The sequence below is a fragment of the Podospora anserina genome, chromosome 7 (genome assembly GCF_000226545.1).
Source record: "Podospora anserina S mat+ genomic DNA chromosome 7, supercontig 1".
Taxonomy (NCBI): Eukaryota; Fungi; Ascomycota; class Sordariomycetes; order Sordariales; family Podosporaceae; genus Podospora; species Podospora anserina.
Window position 1 is genome coordinate 1760044 of NW_001914854.1, and position 17842 is coordinate 1777885.

At 50.2% G+C, this 17842-nt stretch overlaps 4 protein-coding genes across 4 annotated transcripts; 3 read left to right on the forward strand and 1 right to left on the reverse strand.

The window, feature by feature from the left end:
• Nucleotides 1-1252: 1252 nt before the first annotated feature.
• On the forward strand, nt 1253-2245 carry PODANS_7_6900 (uncharacterized protein; the record flags this gene model as incomplete). Its single annotated transcript, XM_001908013.1, has 2 exons — nt 1253-1780; nt 1844-2245. The coding sequence occupies 2 exons, from the start codon at nt 1253-1255 to the stop codon at nt 2243-2245; spliced, it is 930 nt and encodes a 309-aa protein (XP_001908048.1).
• Nucleotides 2246-4175: 1930 nt separating this feature from the next.
• PODANS_7_6910 (uncharacterized protein) lies at nt 4176-5543 on the reverse strand (the record flags this gene model as incomplete). The annotated part of the gene is made up of 2 exons (XM_001908014.1): nt 4176-4718; nt 4776-5543. The coding sequence occupies 2 exons, from the start codon at nt 5541-5543 to the stop codon at nt 4176-4178; spliced, it is 1311 nt and encodes a 436-aa protein (XP_001908049.1).
• Nucleotides 5544-9149: 3606 nt separating this feature from the next.
• PODANS_7_6920 (uncharacterized protein) lies at nt 9150-10181 on the forward strand (the record flags this gene model as incomplete). Its single annotated transcript, XM_001908015.1, has 1 exon — nt 9150-10181. One exon carries the CDS (start codon nt 9150-9152, stop codon nt 10179-10181), a length of 1032 nt encoding a protein of 343 aa, XP_001908050.1.
• Nucleotides 10182-11439: 1258 nt separating this feature from the next.
• Nucleotides 11440-13155, forward strand: PODANS_7_6930 (uncharacterized protein; the record flags this gene model as incomplete). Its single annotated transcript, XM_001908016.1, has 7 exons — nt 11440-11473; nt 11569-11665; nt 11747-11767; nt 11857-12511; nt 12570-12750; nt 12805-13065; nt 13127-13155. 7 exons carry the CDS (start codon nt 11440-11442, stop codon nt 13153-13155), a joined length of 1278 nt encoding a protein of 425 aa, XP_001908051.1.
• Nucleotides 13156-17842: the final 4687 nt, after the last annotated feature.

The window sequence follows — 17842 nt, forward strand, 5'->3', positions numbered from 1 at the left end:
TGCAATCCCAAAAGCTTTGTATCGGCTTTGTTCAAAATGTCCACCATCCGACTTCGAAACCATTGACAGTTCCAAAGTAAAATATGGAAGGTAGGCAACCTGGCTCAGGTCGTATCGTGCCGAGTCAGCGAAACTCGAAGTACAGGTTATCCTTCTAAACGAAGGAGGCAAGAAGCATAGCCGGGCCTCGACCTCATGGAAACACAAGGGTCAAGGTTCATGCGACTGGTGAATGAGCCCGGGATTACGTGGGTACGTATCACAGTGCGACTTTGACCTGCCGGGCACGAAGCTTGGACATCCCACAAGGGCCCCGAACGGTTGCCGCCACTCGTCCGCGCTCTGTTAGTGGTGGCTGTCAAGTTGTCAAAGTTACTGCTCGTGCGAGTCCGTTGCTCTGAGCTGTCGGCGAGGGATAGGGAGTCGTCATCGTATCGTCGTGTTCAACACTGCCCATGATAAGGGGAGGCAGTCTATCGCGGTTACACGAAATCTACCTTTGCAGCCAGCGTCGAACAATGCGCTGCCGCCGTTGGGCTTTTAAAAGGCCAAGAAGGACGGCAGCGGAGAAGCAGAAGAAGCACTTGCCGTTCATGGGTGTCCTAGACAGGGTTCCAGGGTTGTCTCGAGCGGATGTGCCTTCCTTGCAACTCAACTTTGGGTCCACCGCTCTTTGCCCAGGTTGAGAGATCTGAATGCTCCGTTGCTCCTTGCTCCTTACTCCTTGCTCCTTGCTCCTGGACGGTCCACAGTTGCTGCTTCTGCTTCGGATCCAGAATTAATGGACCCTTCTCACCCATTTTCCCCTCTGTCCGATTCACCAAGCGCTGCCAGATCTCCAAGCGACATGTGGTGTTCGTAATCCATAATAAGAAGGACAGCCTCTCTCTCTCCCAGCCTGCCTTTGTTACTCCCACCTTCAGCCTCCCGTCCTGAACAATCCCATACATACGACGGATAGCGACCAACAAGGAAACTTCTCCTGGCTTCTTCCCGCTAGTTGCCGACTGCATTATTCGACCGACGCCCCCCGATATCGACCTTTGTCACCAGCTGCCTCTATCTCCCGAGTGCATATCGACGAAGCTTCGATAAGCACCATTCAACCTTATTTTTCCGGGGTCGAATTACACGTTGATTGCGAAGGCGGCGTAAGAAGGGCGAATCCCTTACGACCAGCTTTCCCCAACTCCTCCACGGTCCTCTTGACCCCCACAGTCTGCTGCACCGCATCTCTGCATCAACAGCAATCATGGCGACCGACTTCATAATGCCCCAGATGCCCATTCAGCAACAACAGCCCCAAGCCCACCACTTTTACTCGCAGCCGCAGCAGCAGCAGCAGCAGCAGCAACCTTATCGTGCTCAGCAGCACTCTGGCTTTCAGCTGGCTCCGATCGCAACTCCTTATCAGCCTTCCACGCAGCAAAATACCCAGGTGTCGCCGCTCAGCACATCCGGCAACTCGCCGACTTCGCCCAAGAACTACATGACGCGCCAAATCCGGCCGCTCTACGTACCGGCTGTGCTGCGCCCGACCGAGTTTCCATCCAAGGTTCCGGCGCGACCAAAGTCGGAGCATGAGCCTGAGTCTCCTGAGGAGGAACCATTGCGTCACAGCAACAGCTTCATGAGCCTTGGTGGGTTGAGCGGAGGGTTGAGCGCGTCATTGGGTTTGACCAGACGGTCTACTGGCGATAGCGCCAAATACGTCGATGGAACTTGGAATCTGGACCTCTTTCCCAATCCGACTGGCACCCCCACCCGGAAACATTGGAAGGTATGCGCACCCATTCATCGGACCTTTTGCGCACCTGAGATGATTCTAACATTGTTCCTGCAGTTGGACCAGGACGCACTTATCTGTGATCACGCGACCTGCAAAAAGTCCTTCAACACGTTCACCAGAAGACATCACTGCCGGCGCTGCGGCAACATCTTCTGCGGCGCTCACAGCGACTATCAAATCCCCCTTGATCAGGACGCCAACTACAACCCTCGTGGTGTTCCCAGCCGCGCCTGCGCTCACTGCTTCAACCAGTTCAGGGCATGGCGCAGTCGTGCAAACAGCCAGTCCTCCAGCAGGGGTTCATCTGATGGAGGCAACGCTCCCGAGACACCCGTCACCCCTACCGCCGCTGCCCCAGTCGCCGCTATCGCTCCTGGCCTGATGAGGCCCCTTCAAGCTCGCGTGGCCGAGGTGGCACACAGTGTTCCCAGAGACTGGAATTGGAGCACCTTTTAAACGAACGGTTTTTTAATCAGTTTATTTCCTTGTTGCGCCACCCAGAGGAAGAGTAATCAGGCAAATCGCCGACATGAGAGACGACCACAGATTTCACACGTCCACTAGAACAACAAGAGAGAACAGTGCACAGCACGAATCATAGAGAACTTTAGACTTTGTGGGATTCGACAAGTAGGAAATGGAGACACGGCATTTGTCTCAGTTACGGAATGGGGGAGAACCCTAAAGAGATTTTTTCTTTTCCTTCTGTTTTTTTCTATGATATACAGGAGGAAAGATACCCAGTGGTCGGCGATGCATCGACACACATATTTTCTTTGTGAGTGAGGGTTTGAGAGATTTGTTTTTCCCTTTGAGGTGGTCAGACAGTTTTGAGCATGGCCATTTTTCTGTTTGCATTTTGTTGCTGTCATTGTTTTGTCTCGAGCTTTTGGCTTTTTGGCTCATTCTCATGGGAGTTGGCTTTACATTTTTTTAGCAAGGCGCTCTAGGAGTTGGCTTGTATTTTTTTCATTGAAGCATTTTTGTTTGACTGCATTGATTGGGGGTTAATGGGGGATTGCCGGCGTTGTGTTTATTTTACTTTGGGGTTTTGATGAGCTGAAGAAGAATATGGTGGGTGTGTGTGAGAGTGGTAGTTGTTGGAGTGGTGTGGTCCTGAGAGATTCAGATGTTTTTACCGGTTCTCTTTAGAATGGAGGCTGGTTGTTAATACAATGTTTTTTGAAGGCGCAAAAACTACCTTTGGTTGTGGTGTGTGTGTTGTCGTGAGATGCGAATGTGCTCTATGAAATTGTTGTTTGCGTTGTGGGTGGTGGTGCTGAACCCCTCCCGGCGACAACGGCAACACCGGAGATCTCGATCAAAGTGCGGGGAATTTGAGTTGATGCAGTCAGTGACTAACCCCCCTCGGATCTTATCGATTTAGTTATCGTGAAGTAGTACCACCAAAACATGCCGAGACCTGGGGTTTTTTTTCCAGCTTCATATTTTTTTGTCGTGTGTTGTATTCCGACTCATAAATCAAATTTTCATCCGATCTTTGTTGTTTTGGTCTGTTGTTGGGATGGTTTTCGACGTCATACACACATCTCGATTACAGTAAGAAAAGTGAGTGAGCCCCAACATATTACACTGATGAGCTGTATGTATGTACGGAGTAAGATGCAAACATATACCGTACTCAGATCCTCCTCCTCCGAACATTCCGGTCCCGAGTCTCCCGAGTATTCTATATGTCCCTCAGAGAGTACATAATTCACTTGCCAGAAGCTGTCAGAAGATATTGTGCCTACTTCCCCTTCCCTCTCGTGGTCAACCATCAATTTCTCTTCGTCACGAACGCCAGATGTTTCCCACAAGTCAATGGAACCAGGTATGTTTTTATATAATTCTTTATTTCTTCCAAATATTGCCTCCCTTGATGCCTTCCTTCCCTTAAAAATTCCCAGTGTTCCCTTTTCTCTTTTGAAACCCAGTGTCAGAAGCATTCTTCTATCTTTCTCTCTTAAAAGAACTCCAAAAAGAGAAAGCATGAATGATCCCAAAACCCCAATGAATGAGAGACCGAAAAGAGGGCTAATATATACAAAGTTGAGAAATGAGCCGAAGCTCATCTCCAATACCCAAAAGAAAAGTCGCTAAAAATTCCCGACCCAACACCGGTTTAAATGCTTTCGTTTTGTCGTTGTCTCTTTTCTTTTTCCCTTTTCCCTTTTTGGTCTCGTCTTGTCTATGTTCTTATGGCAGAGTGAAGCACGATTCTAGCCGCCCAAGACATACACCGCTTCGCTATGCTGGATGAAAACACTCTTCTTTCACGTGAAGATCAAAAGATGTGTTTGCTCCAAATGTGGCATGGCTACAAGGCACTTGTGAACCATGCCGACAAGCTCTATTCATCTCGTCGTACTCCATCAAAAACAATCTAGTTTCTGTTGCGGAGGACACGACCGTTCTTGCCCTTCTTGGCAGCACCCTCGTTGCTCTCGCCATAGACCTCACGCTCAACGTTCTTGGCAGCCTCCCAGCCGGCCTTCTCGGCAATGGCGACGCTGTTGCTAAGGCGTCTGTTCTTGACGTTCTTGGCGGGGGCGTTGCTGCGGCGGAGGTAGCTCTCGATGAAGAAAGAGACGAAGAGGTAGGTCAAGGGGGTGAGATAGAACACGTTGAGCCAGATGGCAAAGGTGGTGCCGCTGGAGGTGATGCAAGGGGTGACCTGGCGGCCGAAAGAGTTCTTGATGCTGCCAACAAGACCGGCGGAGGCGTTGGCGGCGGCAGAAGCGCTGGCAGCGGCGGAGGAAGCAGAGACAGACTCGCCAGCCATGACGGGGATGGTGTAGTAGATGAAAGAGTGGATCATCGCACCGGAACCACCGACGAGGAACTGGGTGATCTGCATCGAGGTAAGAGAGCGCTTGATGAACATTGGGACGCGGATGTTGAAAGCGGTGACAGTGTAGTAGGTGTACTAGAATACGGTCAGTTTTCCTGTTCGTTTTCTGTCATGTTTTGGAGTGAAGCTTACCATCATGGCGTGGATGAAGGAGTTGAAGAACACGAAGATCCAAATAGGAACCGACATGTAACGCATACCAGCCCACATGCACATCATGGCACCAGCGTGGTGATAAGTCTGGAGGGTCGAGCTGAGCTTGCCCTTGGCGAGGATGATGAGCGTGTCAAAGACCTCGTAGAACTTGCTGAGGTAGAACAACCAGCCGTAGAAAGCAAGACCCTCGTTCCACATGCGACCGGCAGCATAACGGCTGGGCTCAGCGCTGGCGACCATGACGCCGTCAGCGGTGAAGGTTTGCCAGGAGCCAGCGGCCTCGTCCCAGAAGATAGCGTTACCGGCACCACTTTCGCCGTTGATCTGGCACATGGAGTCGAGAAAGCCAGAGACGCCAGTAGGGCCCAGAGGGCTGACAACAGTGCGGCGGAGAGCGTTGAACATGCCCCACCAGGTCCATGCGGAGTAGACGGCGAGGAAGATGTTGTGGGCGATCACGAACCACTTGAAGGGAAGGGTCTTGCTGATGCCCCAGGGCTTCTTGCCCGTGGACTTGTTGTAGGCATTGAGGAGCTTGGCCGAGATGGCATAGACGGCGGCGATGGTGAGAGGGACCTTGGGGTCGAGGACGGCCTGGTAGATGTGGTCGGGGATCTCGAAGGGAGGAGCAAAAGAGGTGGTGCCGGGCGGTGGTGGGGGAATGAAGCCGGCGTCTGCTGGGGGAGGAAACTTGAAGAGGGACCAGTCGGGCAGGCCCAGGGCAGCGGAGTCGAAGGAGATCATTGTGGGCGTCAGTTGATGTGTCTGGTGAACTGACAAAAAAGAGGAATCGAGTGATGGTGAGCAGTTGGAGTGAAGGAGAACACGCGGCGGGCGGGCGGTTCGTTTTGTTACCCACGACTGCTTGCTGTTGCTCTGCTTTTCCCAACGTTTTTTTTGCGATCCCGCCAATCTGCACGTCACACTGACAGGGGTCCTTACACACAGCGGGGACCACTTTATGAAAGCGGAAGAAAAAAAGACAGGAGCAGCACGAGTCGAGAACCCCCAGCTGGTGCGATAGGAAGAGAGAAGAGAGGAGTGCCGGGAAAGAGCTCGGGATTTCCCTTGTTTATCATTTTGTTTATTTTTTATATTTTTTATTTTTGGCTTTTTACTTTCTGACCTAGGCCACCCTGGGTTGGCATCCAGCTCCAGCTGGGAAAGGGAAAGCCAGCCAACAACAGATCGGCCATCAAGGGTCTCACATCTTGACTGAAGAATGTCGCCCTGCCGCAAGCCAAAGGGGGACCCAGCGAGCCAGCGGCACGCAAACTGGCACTGCAGAATGTCACCTTGAGAACCTAAGGCACTAGCGCTTCAGGGTCCCAAGGGTCTGGAGATGCCCGAGAAACTCAAAAAATGGATAGGCCGGTGGCGGCGAAGGCTACGAACGACAGGCGCTCATCCCGCCAAACCCAGCGATGCGATGGCAATTTGCAATGACAAGTGAAGGTTCGGATGATGCGGATCTGGACAGTGGAGGCAAGATCGAGTAGGCGCCGAGGGACAAGTGGAGTGAATCTCGAGCCCGGGCTCGATCCGGCCTCCTGGCACGCTTTCCCTTCAAGGCTCTAGCCGACTGCGAGCCGAAAAAGCGGGTGCTTCCAGGCGAACGAGATGCCGCCGACCAGACATCCCGGACATTGATGTCCACAAAAGATGTGTTGCGATAAGATACTGACCGATCACATGTGATTTTGGACCCTGGTGGATGGGATGAAGCTGGAAAAGTCGCGATGCGAGTCTGGAAGACTTTCTCATCAGGGGTCTCTTGTGTTGCCATCCCACCAATTTGTGCCAGATGTATCTGCCCAGGTGCCTATTGCGCACGTTCTATTCGTCAATTCAATTCAACAAAAACTACAAAGACAGGCCGCCATTTGACCGCCCTCCTCCCCACTCATCCCCAACACTTGCTGCAGGACCGCACAACAGTCTTTCCCGCCCGCTTTTCCGGGGCTCTGCATGGACGCCCACTGCATACGCAAGTGTCAAGGGCGGCGGCGAATCCCTTGGCGCGTTTTTCGTTTGAGATGGAATCCCGTCCGTCCGCGAAAAGCTTCATCAGATGTCAAACTTTGGGACGACCCACGCCACGAACCAGTTCATGAGTCGCGCCTTCCACCAAATCCGTAGTCCGTACACGAACATCGAGGTCGAGGTGTTACGGTCATAAGAAAACACCGGCAGTTGTGCTGGTGGCACTAATATGGAAGACACTGATGAGAATAGCACAGAAAACACTGGGGTTGCAGATCTCTCTGGGTTGATTCAGCGCCGCCACTTACACAATCAACGACCATGCGATCGGCAAGCGGGGGATCTTCCATCAGACGTCTGCCAGAAAAGGCACGGTCAAAGGCAAACTATGAGATAATAGCGGCTCCGTGACAGCACCGGCCGGTGGCCCGGACATTGAAGCCGATCTCCGGGTCTCCATATCCGGCGCCGTCTTTGACCGACTTCCGTTGTTGAAGTCCTCGTTATCTTATCCTGCTCCACATTCGGGCCGGCCCCACGCTGTTCTGACCGATGTCTTTATTAGTCTATCGACGAACATTGAGGCCTTCCATTCCAGGTGTGCCGAAAACCGATGTTATGTCACAGATGACAATATCATCTTGATGCGGAATGGCACTTATCAGCAGTCCATTGAGGCTCATCAGCCATTGTTCTGTGTTGGATACCTATTCGTTTGCATCATATCCCTCCGTCCGGTAGTGTACATGAGAAGGCAAGAGGACGCACCAACGGACGCACGAACGTAGAGCGACGGCGCTTCCACTTCTGGGTCTCTAATTTGCAATGTCAAGGCACCCCTCAGACTTGCTGTCAAAATGTTGTGTGCGTGGTGTCTCGAGCTGTGTTTGAGAGTCTGATCATGAACCCTATCTGCGTGTAATTCCTGCGTTCTGATTGGTCCAACCTCAGGGTCTGAGTCGTAAAACGGCAGGTGCTGGTCTGTGCAGCCATCAGGGTCTCTTCCTTTGAACTTTTAGATGATGGCGAAAGAACACAAGAGGTTCCAGGTTGGTACAGTGCTGCTCAAATGATGAAAAGGCTCCGTCCGGGCTATGGGAAACGAGGCGAGTAGTCGACTTATCAAGTTTACATATACGACTTTGAGCTGGAGGTCTATGATATTCAAGTTAAAATCTTGTGGCAAACGCGCGCCTTCAGACAACTGAATCATCGACCTGCGCATACAAGACACTGAATTGTCTCACCACTATCGTGCTCTGATCGATTTCATACTGACTGGCATCTTATCGGTTTCGCCGAGACTCGTTTCAAGCTCAACTGCAGCACGCCGCCACCCCAGCCAAGCCTATTCTCATACCAAACACCATGTGTTTCTCTCACCACCACACTGAGCTTGTCGTCTGGTGGTCTGACTTCTGAGAGAAGGAGATATTTGCAGTGTCCACTCGCGCTCTGCAACCTCGTCCTCCATTTGGCATCTGAGAGTCATGAAGTTGGGCACCACAATGACGCAGTTCTCAGAGCTGAGATAGTTGATACGCTTATAAGTATATATTCCCAATACGAATACGATTTTCCTTGTTCAACCCCAAGCTTGTCGAGATACTCACACATTGCCTCCATATTGCCAGCCGGTTGGCTGTTCACCTTATCCCAGCTTGCTTGGGTACAGACGCCCATGTGGCTGCTATTCTATTCTCTCATACGCCCCTTTGACAGGACGCTCGCTGAATTGCCAAAAGGCATTGCTTCATTTCATATTACTTTGTAATTAATTCTCAACATGCATTTTCGACAAACACTTACAGCCCTAACAGGCTTGGTTTCGTCAGTGGTAGGAGGTAAGTCTTCCAAGCCCTGTACTTGTTCAAGCTCACTTGCTGACAGATAACAACAGCGCCAGCCCCTATTGACCACAGCACAACGTCAGGGGGGAAGCTCAAGAACGCTACCAACGATGAGAAGCGATCTCTTTTTGACACCATTCTTCCTCCCCTCGGGAACCACAACATCATCCTTCCTGGGGCAGGTCTCAATGTCCTCATTGGCAGCGCCATCAGCCAACTTGCTCGGATTGCTGAGCTAGAGCTGGCGGCGCTGATCGGATCACAATTCGCCTTGGCTATTCAGCTTGAGACAATCAAAACCAACATTCGTATCAATCATTTCAGGGCCCAGTTCCCACACGTGGTATGTTCTCTTCGGTACTACTCAAGTGTGCTACTAACTTCTTCCCCCCAGAACTGCGTCATTATTTGTGTAACAAACGTTCTAGATCAACGAGATCCAAACAACATCAACAACCGCTACCTTCTCAACCAGCTCCGTATCGACAACGGCTTCCCAGACAAGGAGCTACTGATCATGGTCACCGACTCCCAGCAAATGACCATTGTTCCTACCCCCACACCAGTGACGGACTTTTCCCAGAACCCAGTCAACTCTGTCATTCCAGACCTAAACCTCAGTCCAATCATCAACAACAACAACAACTTGACACAAGCAGACACCCTTTCCTCCTCTCTAACTGACACCAGCGCTTCCCTCGAATCAGAATCAACCCTCTTCCCCACGACCACCACCCTCCCAGACAACACAAACAACGCAGCCCAACCGACCTCTTCCCCCATCTCCCCCAGTCCAACTCAACAACCAGCCTCCTCCCTCGATCTCGGCTCTTTGATCCAGCCTACCCCCTCACCTCAACCCCGTGGCAACTCCCCTCGCCAGATCAACCTCGTCAACCTCCCAGCAGACCTCTCCTCCCTCCCCAACAACGACAACCTCGATTTCACCCACCTCCTGAACCAATCCCTCCTCCTCCCCTTCGGCATCACTGCCCCGAAGTTCGGGTCATCGCTGGGTTTGGTGCTGGCAGACCCAGCAGCTATTATTTTGCCAGGGCAAAAGGAAATATTTGTCGACACGCTGGCTAGTCTGCAGAGTAACTGCCTTGCTTTGCAGTTGGGCCTGGGGAATACGGGGCTAGGTCTGGGGGGGGTAAGGTTTGATGGGCAGCTGTTTGGGAGTTTGGAGGAGTTGATTCAGGCGGGAGTGGGGGGGTTGGTCGGTGGTGGTGGTGGGTTGAATCTGGGACAGCCGGTGATTCCGCCGGGGGTTATTGCTGCGAATCCGGATTTGGCGGATGAGGGGGGTGTTGATTTGGTTACGACTGTTACGGAGGAGCTGGGCTCGACTAAGACTGACACGGCTACGTTGACGGATGTTTTGACGGGTACAACAACCACGGCGGAGGATGTGGCGACAGGGACGGATACTGCTACTGTTACGGATGGGCCGACGGCCACTGAGACGGGTGTTGCTACGTCGACGGAGGGTGAGGTTGAGGAGACTGCTTCTGCTCAGGCTAGGGTCAGCAGGAGGAGGAGGGCATAGATTATGTCGGGCTTTTTCTGTTCAAGGTGTGTTTATGAGTCCATGATATGACCAGATTTCGGCGTTGGGGTGGGCTTGTGGGTTGTCTGGCTTCAGTTGACCAGATTGTACATATCGTCATTCTTTTGAATATAATTATGGAATTTACTCATCCGCTTTACCTTTGCATTACTCTTGGATGTCTCTTTCACGTTGTATATAAGGCACATGATGCGCGTATGTAAGATCCTGTTGGATAGAAATGCCCCAAGATGAATGGTACAGTCTTCTTAAGGCATGTGCTTTCTAACCATGATATAGTATCGTGAGATGCGGAAAGATTTCGACGAGATGTGTTTGAGGATATCCGCAGAGGTTGAACTGCGAGGCCCTCGTCAAGTTCCAGGAACACCAAGTACCAAGGTCACAGCTTCCGTGGGTATGATCTAAGGTAGCTCAGTTTCTCTTCAACAGGACGTTGTGTTGTTCACGTTGGTCTTCATATCGAATGAATTAACTGGGAGAAAATCGGCTGGGCTAATAACAATGATGATGATAGAATGAATCCATAATTGGCCAGTTATTTCAGGATGTCATGTTTGCCAAGACTACTGGACTCGGAGAGAAGCATCTCCTATGTAAGAGGTTACGTAGTTTGAACCAGTTGGGTTTATTTGTGCGGCATGATGGCAGGTAAATATCTGTTGAGGAACAACATGTTACGCTTTTTGAAGAGAACCAGCTTACATCATGATACCATCTGAAATCCTCTCTCAGCCATGAACATGTACCCGGTTTCGGAGGGCATGATGAGACGAAACGCCACCGCAGAGGGATTTAATGGACTCAATCGCAACCCTTTTTCTGCCTCGCGGCCCGTTTGAATCGCAACGGATTGCCCCGCCGTTGCGATTGCCCCGCCTGCCCCCAACCGCCATGGCATGTAAATATTCATCACAGACAGGGGGTCCGAGAACATATTTATCAAGGTGTCACAGTAAACCTCAAAACACCCACCGCTATTCGATAGCAAAACAATTACGTCTCCATTTACCCCGGAATCTACTTACAGCTGCCAAGTTTTCTTGTTACCGTACGGTAAGCATTTCCCACATTCAGTGACTCAGGCAGACCCCACCACAAAACCCCGCGCTCAATTCGCCTCGCCCCAATTCAAGCTGCCATTGAAGAATCGCAAAAACAACGACACCTGAAGTGTTTCCCCTCTGAATCTCCCCAACGACTGAAGCAAGCAGTGTTGCCTACGGAACGAATCACCATGCCGACTACCATTATTCTTGGTTCCCAATGGGGTATGTCAATAATGTCAATTTCGTCTGGACCACCGTTACGGCCAGACGAAAATTTGCGGTCGGAACTGTCGCTAACCCTAACCCTTGAACTATAGGTGACGAGGGCAAGGGCAAGCTCAGCGATATCCTTTGCCAGAAGGCCCAGATCTGCGCCCGCGCTGCTGGAGGTCACAATGCTGGTCATTCAGTTGTGTAAGTCACCCCATGGTGAACCAATTGCTGTTGTGGAATGAGTTCCGAGTTGCTAACGGAAACGGTGCTGTTTGTGTGTAGTGCCAATGGCGTTTCGTACGAGTACGGAGATACCTCTATGCCCCTGACTACTACTACTACTACTACTATCCGACGACGCGCGAATTGACACTTGTGTTTTCTGCCAACAGCTTCCACCTGCTCCCATCAGGCTTGATCAACCCCAACTGCGAGAACCTCATCGGCTCCGGCGTCGTAGTCAACGTCGAGGCTTTCTTCAAGGAGCTCAATGCGCTCGAGGAGAAGGGTCTGAAGCACGTCCGCGAGAAGATCCTCATCAGCGACCGCGCCCATGTCAACCTCACACTCCACGCCGCCGTCGACAGGGCGGAGGAGGCTCAATTAGAAGGAAACAAGAAGATTGGCACCACCGGCCGCGGCATCGGCCCATCATACGCCACCAAGGCCAGCCGGAAGGGTATCAGGGTTCACGAGATCTTCAAGGAGGCCGTTTTTGAGAAGAAGCTGCGCACTCTGGCCGAGGGGTATAAGAAGCAGTTTGGCGAGCTTTTCGAGTACGACGTTGAGGAGGAGATTGCCCGCTTCCGCGAGTACAGGAAACTGCTTCCCAACTTCGTCTGCGACGGCCCCAACTTCATCGATCAGGCCCAGAAGAGCGGACGGGACCTCTTGATTGAGGGTGCCAATGCCCTGATGTTGGATATTGACTATGGCACCTACCCCTACGTCACCAGCAGCAATACTGGTTTCGGTGGTGCCGTTACTGGTCTTGCGCTCGACTACAAGCAGATCAAGGAGGTTATTGGTGTCGTAAAAGCTTACACCGTATGTCTCTCTCACCATCATTCAGATCTGAGCCATGTCGTGCTGACCCCCTTGTTAGACCAGAGTTGGTGGTGGTCCCTTCAAGACCGAAGATCTCGGTGATGCCGGCACCAAGCTCCAGGAGATTGGCCGTGAATGGGGTGTTTCTACTGGCAGGAGACGTAGGTGCGGCTGGCTCGACCTTGTCGTGCTGAAGTACTCTCAGCTCATCAACAACTACACATCGTGGAACTTGACCAGTATGTTGTTTTCATAACACAAGGGTATTTAGTTGGCTAACAATTCCTCTCCAGAGCTCGACATCTTGGACACATTCCCTACCATCAAGGTTGCTGTCGCCTACAAGGACAAGGAGACTGGCGAGGTCATCGAGCACTTCCCCGCCGACCTCGACTACCTTGACACTCTCGAGGTTGTCTACAAGGAGTTTGAGGGCTGGCAAACACCCATCACCTCGGTCAAGACCTTTGACGCCCTTCCCGCGCAAGCACAGGCGTACGTCAAGTTCATTGAGGAGTTCACTGGTATCCCCGTGAAGTGGATCGGTACTGGCCGTAAGTTTCCTGTTTGAACCCCTTATCTCTCTACCTAGAAGATGCTGACATGAGACACCAGCTGCGCGCGACGACATGATTTATCTTTAAGCAAGCAAAGCAAGATGTCTGCTTCGGCGAGAGTTTGCGGAATGTTTGGAGAGAGTGTTAGACTCATAGATTCCCCTTTTCCTTCTGGCTTTTCTTTTTTGTAAAGAGAAAGGAAGGGAAGGGAGGGTTTTGCAAAAAGAAAAATGACGGGAGGCAACGGCGTACCCCCCCCCCCTCCCCCCCTTTTTTTTTATCCTGTTTGTTTACTGTTACATACCTAGGGTACATAACCTTACCTTACCTTACAAAGTCATGGCGTCCCTGCGGAAACTGTTTGGGGTGGCGAGAGGCTTTTAGATATCCTTTAAAAAAATACCCTGGTTTAGATTGATGATGGTCTTGGTTGGCTTTTGGTGGTTGTGTTGTATGGTTGTGATATACGATTTAAGCTCGAGAACAGATGACCACGGAACATTTTTTGGTAACTCACACACACGGTAGATATTCTCGTATTTCGTCTTTTTAACACACGTAGTTGGTATGCCACAAGGTCTTCACTTTTGCACATTGCGACGGCTTCACCACAAACCTGATGAAAGCTATGTAGGTTGACGACTGGTTCAACGACTCTGTAGACGAGCCGTAGCCTCCGGTAGGTACCTACTGACCTAGCTATATCTTCGTTTGACCTTACCGTCTCCACATTGGCCAGAATTATGGGCTCATGCGAAGCAAATTCTTTTCTTTTCCACATCTTCTGGCCACGGATTCACCTCAACCTAGGTTACCTAGTTAGCCACGGAAAGAGAGGCTTGGGGAAGCTGAGATTAGGGTATTTGGTGGCGGAAATCTTACAACGCCCAGCCAATTTTAAAATTCATCCATCATTGATAAGTTTTTGCTCTGGTAGAAAATTCCCCGAGTATGGTTCAAATATTTGATTCATTCGTAGTGAGATTGATCAGAAGAAATGGCCGCCATCTCAGAGCATCCCTTTGTCTCGACGGCAGACATTGTGGCCGAATCGAGCTCAATGAGTTCTTTGGGTTCCCCTACTTTGTCCTCGAAAGACTCCGAGTTGACCCCCGTTTCGGAGTTTATAAGAAGAGAGAGGGCGTTGGCGTTGAAGGTCGATTCTCTCGATGTTTTGAGAAGTTATATCCCCAGAGGGAAAATGGACGATACCAGGCAGGTTCTAGAGGCCTTCGTTCAGGATTTACCTCTTGAAGGAGGTAGAATTCTTATGCAGGAGATTGTGGACTCATCCGCCACTCCCAAAAAACTGCTGCAGTTGAGGAATTTTTTGGTGGATGCCATATTGAAGCCAGGCAAGCCAGTTTCATTGGTGTTCATCAAGCAAATTACTAACGTTTATACCCTATTTAAAGTTCGGCATTGCGGCAACCTAGTCATAACAGACGGATTGGATCCTGACTTCGGAAACGAAGTGAACCGCCATATGGCAGAAATCGAGAGCTCTTTCAGAAATGAGCAGGCAGCTCTTCGAACTTCTTGTTTGAAGAGAGATGGGCACCGCTGTGTGCTAAGCGGGTTCTATGAAGAGCAATTCTACAAAAAACAACTGTCCGCCCATGAGCAGGTGGGGAAGGAATGGGAACCCCTCGCCGCGTCACATATAATCCCGTTTGCCCTTGGGGAATTTGACGAGAGCAATGCCGAAGAGGTGAGTGTAGTGACCCCGTTATCAATATGAGTATTTCAACCAACGGGAACTCACCTATAGACACGCAAAACGGCGATCATCTGGTGGGCAATTTGGAGATATTTTGGAACTATCAACCCTCAACACATGCGGCCAGAAACCATCAAAAAGCCAGAGAACGCCATAATGCTCACTCAGTTCTTCCATGACGCGTTTGACAAGTTTCAGTTTGCGTTTGAACCGAAGCCTGAGGTAAGCTAAGATACCTATGAGAGAGAATACCAGTAATCACGTCTCGGTTGCTAAGAAGCGGGTGATAGCCTCATTGCTACCACGTACATATCTTCGGCGACGGTTATGGCCGCGGGACGCTGTCGAGAGCCCCTCAAACGGTTACTTTCAAACAACATGACACCTCAGCGCGTGCTGCTCCGCTCCCAGACCCCAATTTGTTGAGAGTCCATTATGTCCTCTGCAAGATATTCAACGTAAGTCAAGAGCCTACTTGTGTATAGCCTCTACAGCAGAGGCCAGTAAACAACAGGAACAGATACTAGTTACCTGAACTACCCTGACGAAACAGACCAAGCCATGCCTGAAATGGGGCTTAACAAAGATTGAAGAGGCCTCAGATTGAATGAGAGCTACACTAGACTGATCTGTGTTTATGATTAGATAGAATCAGGAATTGAACTGCATGTTTCCGCCGCGATAAACAGAAGAATCATTCATGTATTGGTGGTTAAAGAAGAGAAATTCTAGCTGTGCACCCCCCCCTTTTTGCTAACCTGGCATCACCCCCCCCCACCCTGGGGTTAGGGTGCAGGGAGTTTTCATCTCCTGATAGGGTTTTCTGGAAGTGAGGAGCTTTGCAGATCAGAGGTGTTTTGTTTGTTGTTGATACAGATATTGCTAACAAAAACATCAACTAAGTAGTCACTTTTGTCTACCAGGTAGGTTGTTTTACTCACACTCCCCGTACGTACCACAATCTCAATCAGCAAACAAGCATACCTAAGGTAGTTCACACCAGTCTGCGTTTCACAACCAGCTGAAAGATCATATGAACAGGTTTTTTTTTCGATGTCACTTTTCACATATATATCTCTTTACACAAATAATACAGGTTAGGACCTCTCTTCTTCTAATGTGCTTCGGGAAACACACACCACTGGTAAATGAGGTTACGTTGCATGGCATGTATACAGTAGGTAAGGTAGGTACTTGACCACACTCACAGTAGTAATCAAAACTTGATCCCACAATCATTGATTGGCCTGTGCTTTTACATGTTTTCATCAATGAAAATGTTACTTCCGTAATGTCAAGTAGGGTATGTATATATATATAGGCAGCATATCACCCCGGCTGGCAGGAACCAGATCATGATCAGTTGCAAGAAGGTTAGGGCTATATATGTATATATCTATGCCGACTGTACCACCTAGGTATATTACTCAAGTCCGTGATCATGATCATCACCGGAAATGTTATCAAAGTACATGTATTCATAATATTCTTGGGTTATTTGCTAGATGCTCTCAATCCTTTCGTCATTGGGGGGCTGTTGGCTCTAGGAGAGGGGGAAAAGAAAGGCTTGATGAACCACCTTACTCTGCTGGTGGTTCATAAGCGCCGTCTTGTTCTCTGTCAATCTCATGGTTAAGAGAGCATAGTGAGGGAAGAAAGTGAGAAGCAATGGGATGAAAGCAATGATTAAAGTAGTAGTCGATGAGAAAAGGTGCCTACTAACGAACGAGTCGGTGGCCCCAGGGAGATGTATGTGATTTAACTGCCGTAGTCTCACCAAAATGAGAACCTATCTAGATAGGCTCACAGTCAACGATTCGGGAAGATCAAGGGAGTGTATCCTGATAGGGAAGGAGGTTTGCCGGAAGTCTTTTTACACTTGGCGAATCTCTACTTCGGATGATGATGATGGGTAGGAGAATTTCTCGTTTCACTTTCTTGGTCTCACCCTTCTGCTCGAGGTGGGTTTTGCAGCGTCTGTCATCTGTATGTATATATATATATATATGTTCTTGGGACGATAAAGTCATGACAGCACACTCTCGAGGGTATATGGAGTCCAGGGGGTGTTTTGATGTCATTGCTCGAGTGTCTAGGGGGTGGCATCTTGATAGTTGCCTGACCAAGTACCTAGTGTGATCAAGAACGACAGAGTTCTTGATTTTGGCTTGTCCTACAGCCTTTGCCATGTTTCAGGTTCGTTGGGCTCTCAGCTACAAGCCAGGTTTGGGCATTTATTCCCATGGTCTGGTGTAGGTAAGGTATCTCTTGCCGGTCACTGCCCCGACATATGCTCGTTTCACACCACCATCATTGAGGAATCTTTCACGAGTGAAACGGAGACTGAGCCGTCTGGCCTTGCCCCTTCTGTTCCGGACTCATGACCTCGACGTCAAGCCACCTGCTGTCATTAGTTGAACATCACTTCCTTTCTTGCCGTGTCAAAGAGTCTGCACGGCAGAAATAGTCATATCACAGGTCATAGCGATAGAGCAAAGCCAGTAGAACTCGCCGAGGCTGTAGAGAAGGTTATCTTTTGGAATAGTCCGGCTTGGTGCTGCAAGCGCACGGGCTCGCGGACTACTATATGGGACATAGTTCCTCCTCAAACGGAATTCCATGACGGTTGTCGTCTAGTGCCCGTGAAGAAGAGGGACATCAAGGTGGAAATTTTCTTCTTCTCCGCGTGGCTGCCCTGCCGGGCCAAGCAAGAAATGAGAAAGGCACTGCATACTTGCCCGAGGGTGGTAGTCGAAATCGAGGTGGTTGAGCGAGGTGATTAAGCGACCACGATTGTGTTTCGACACTATATCATGTGTAGTGAGGTATATAGCTCAACAGACATCAACAAAACTACTGCCCCTCTGCTACAATGCTACCACAGGTAGTAGAAAAGGACCCAACTCGACTATCACTTGGGAAGCGGTGAAGATGCAAGATGTTTAACGACGGTACATCCCCCGCAATGGCGAGAATAGTGGCGGGGAAGACAGACACAACAACGCTGGATGCCGGTAGTCAGATGCCGTTCCTGGTTTGCCTCTATCGTGGTTC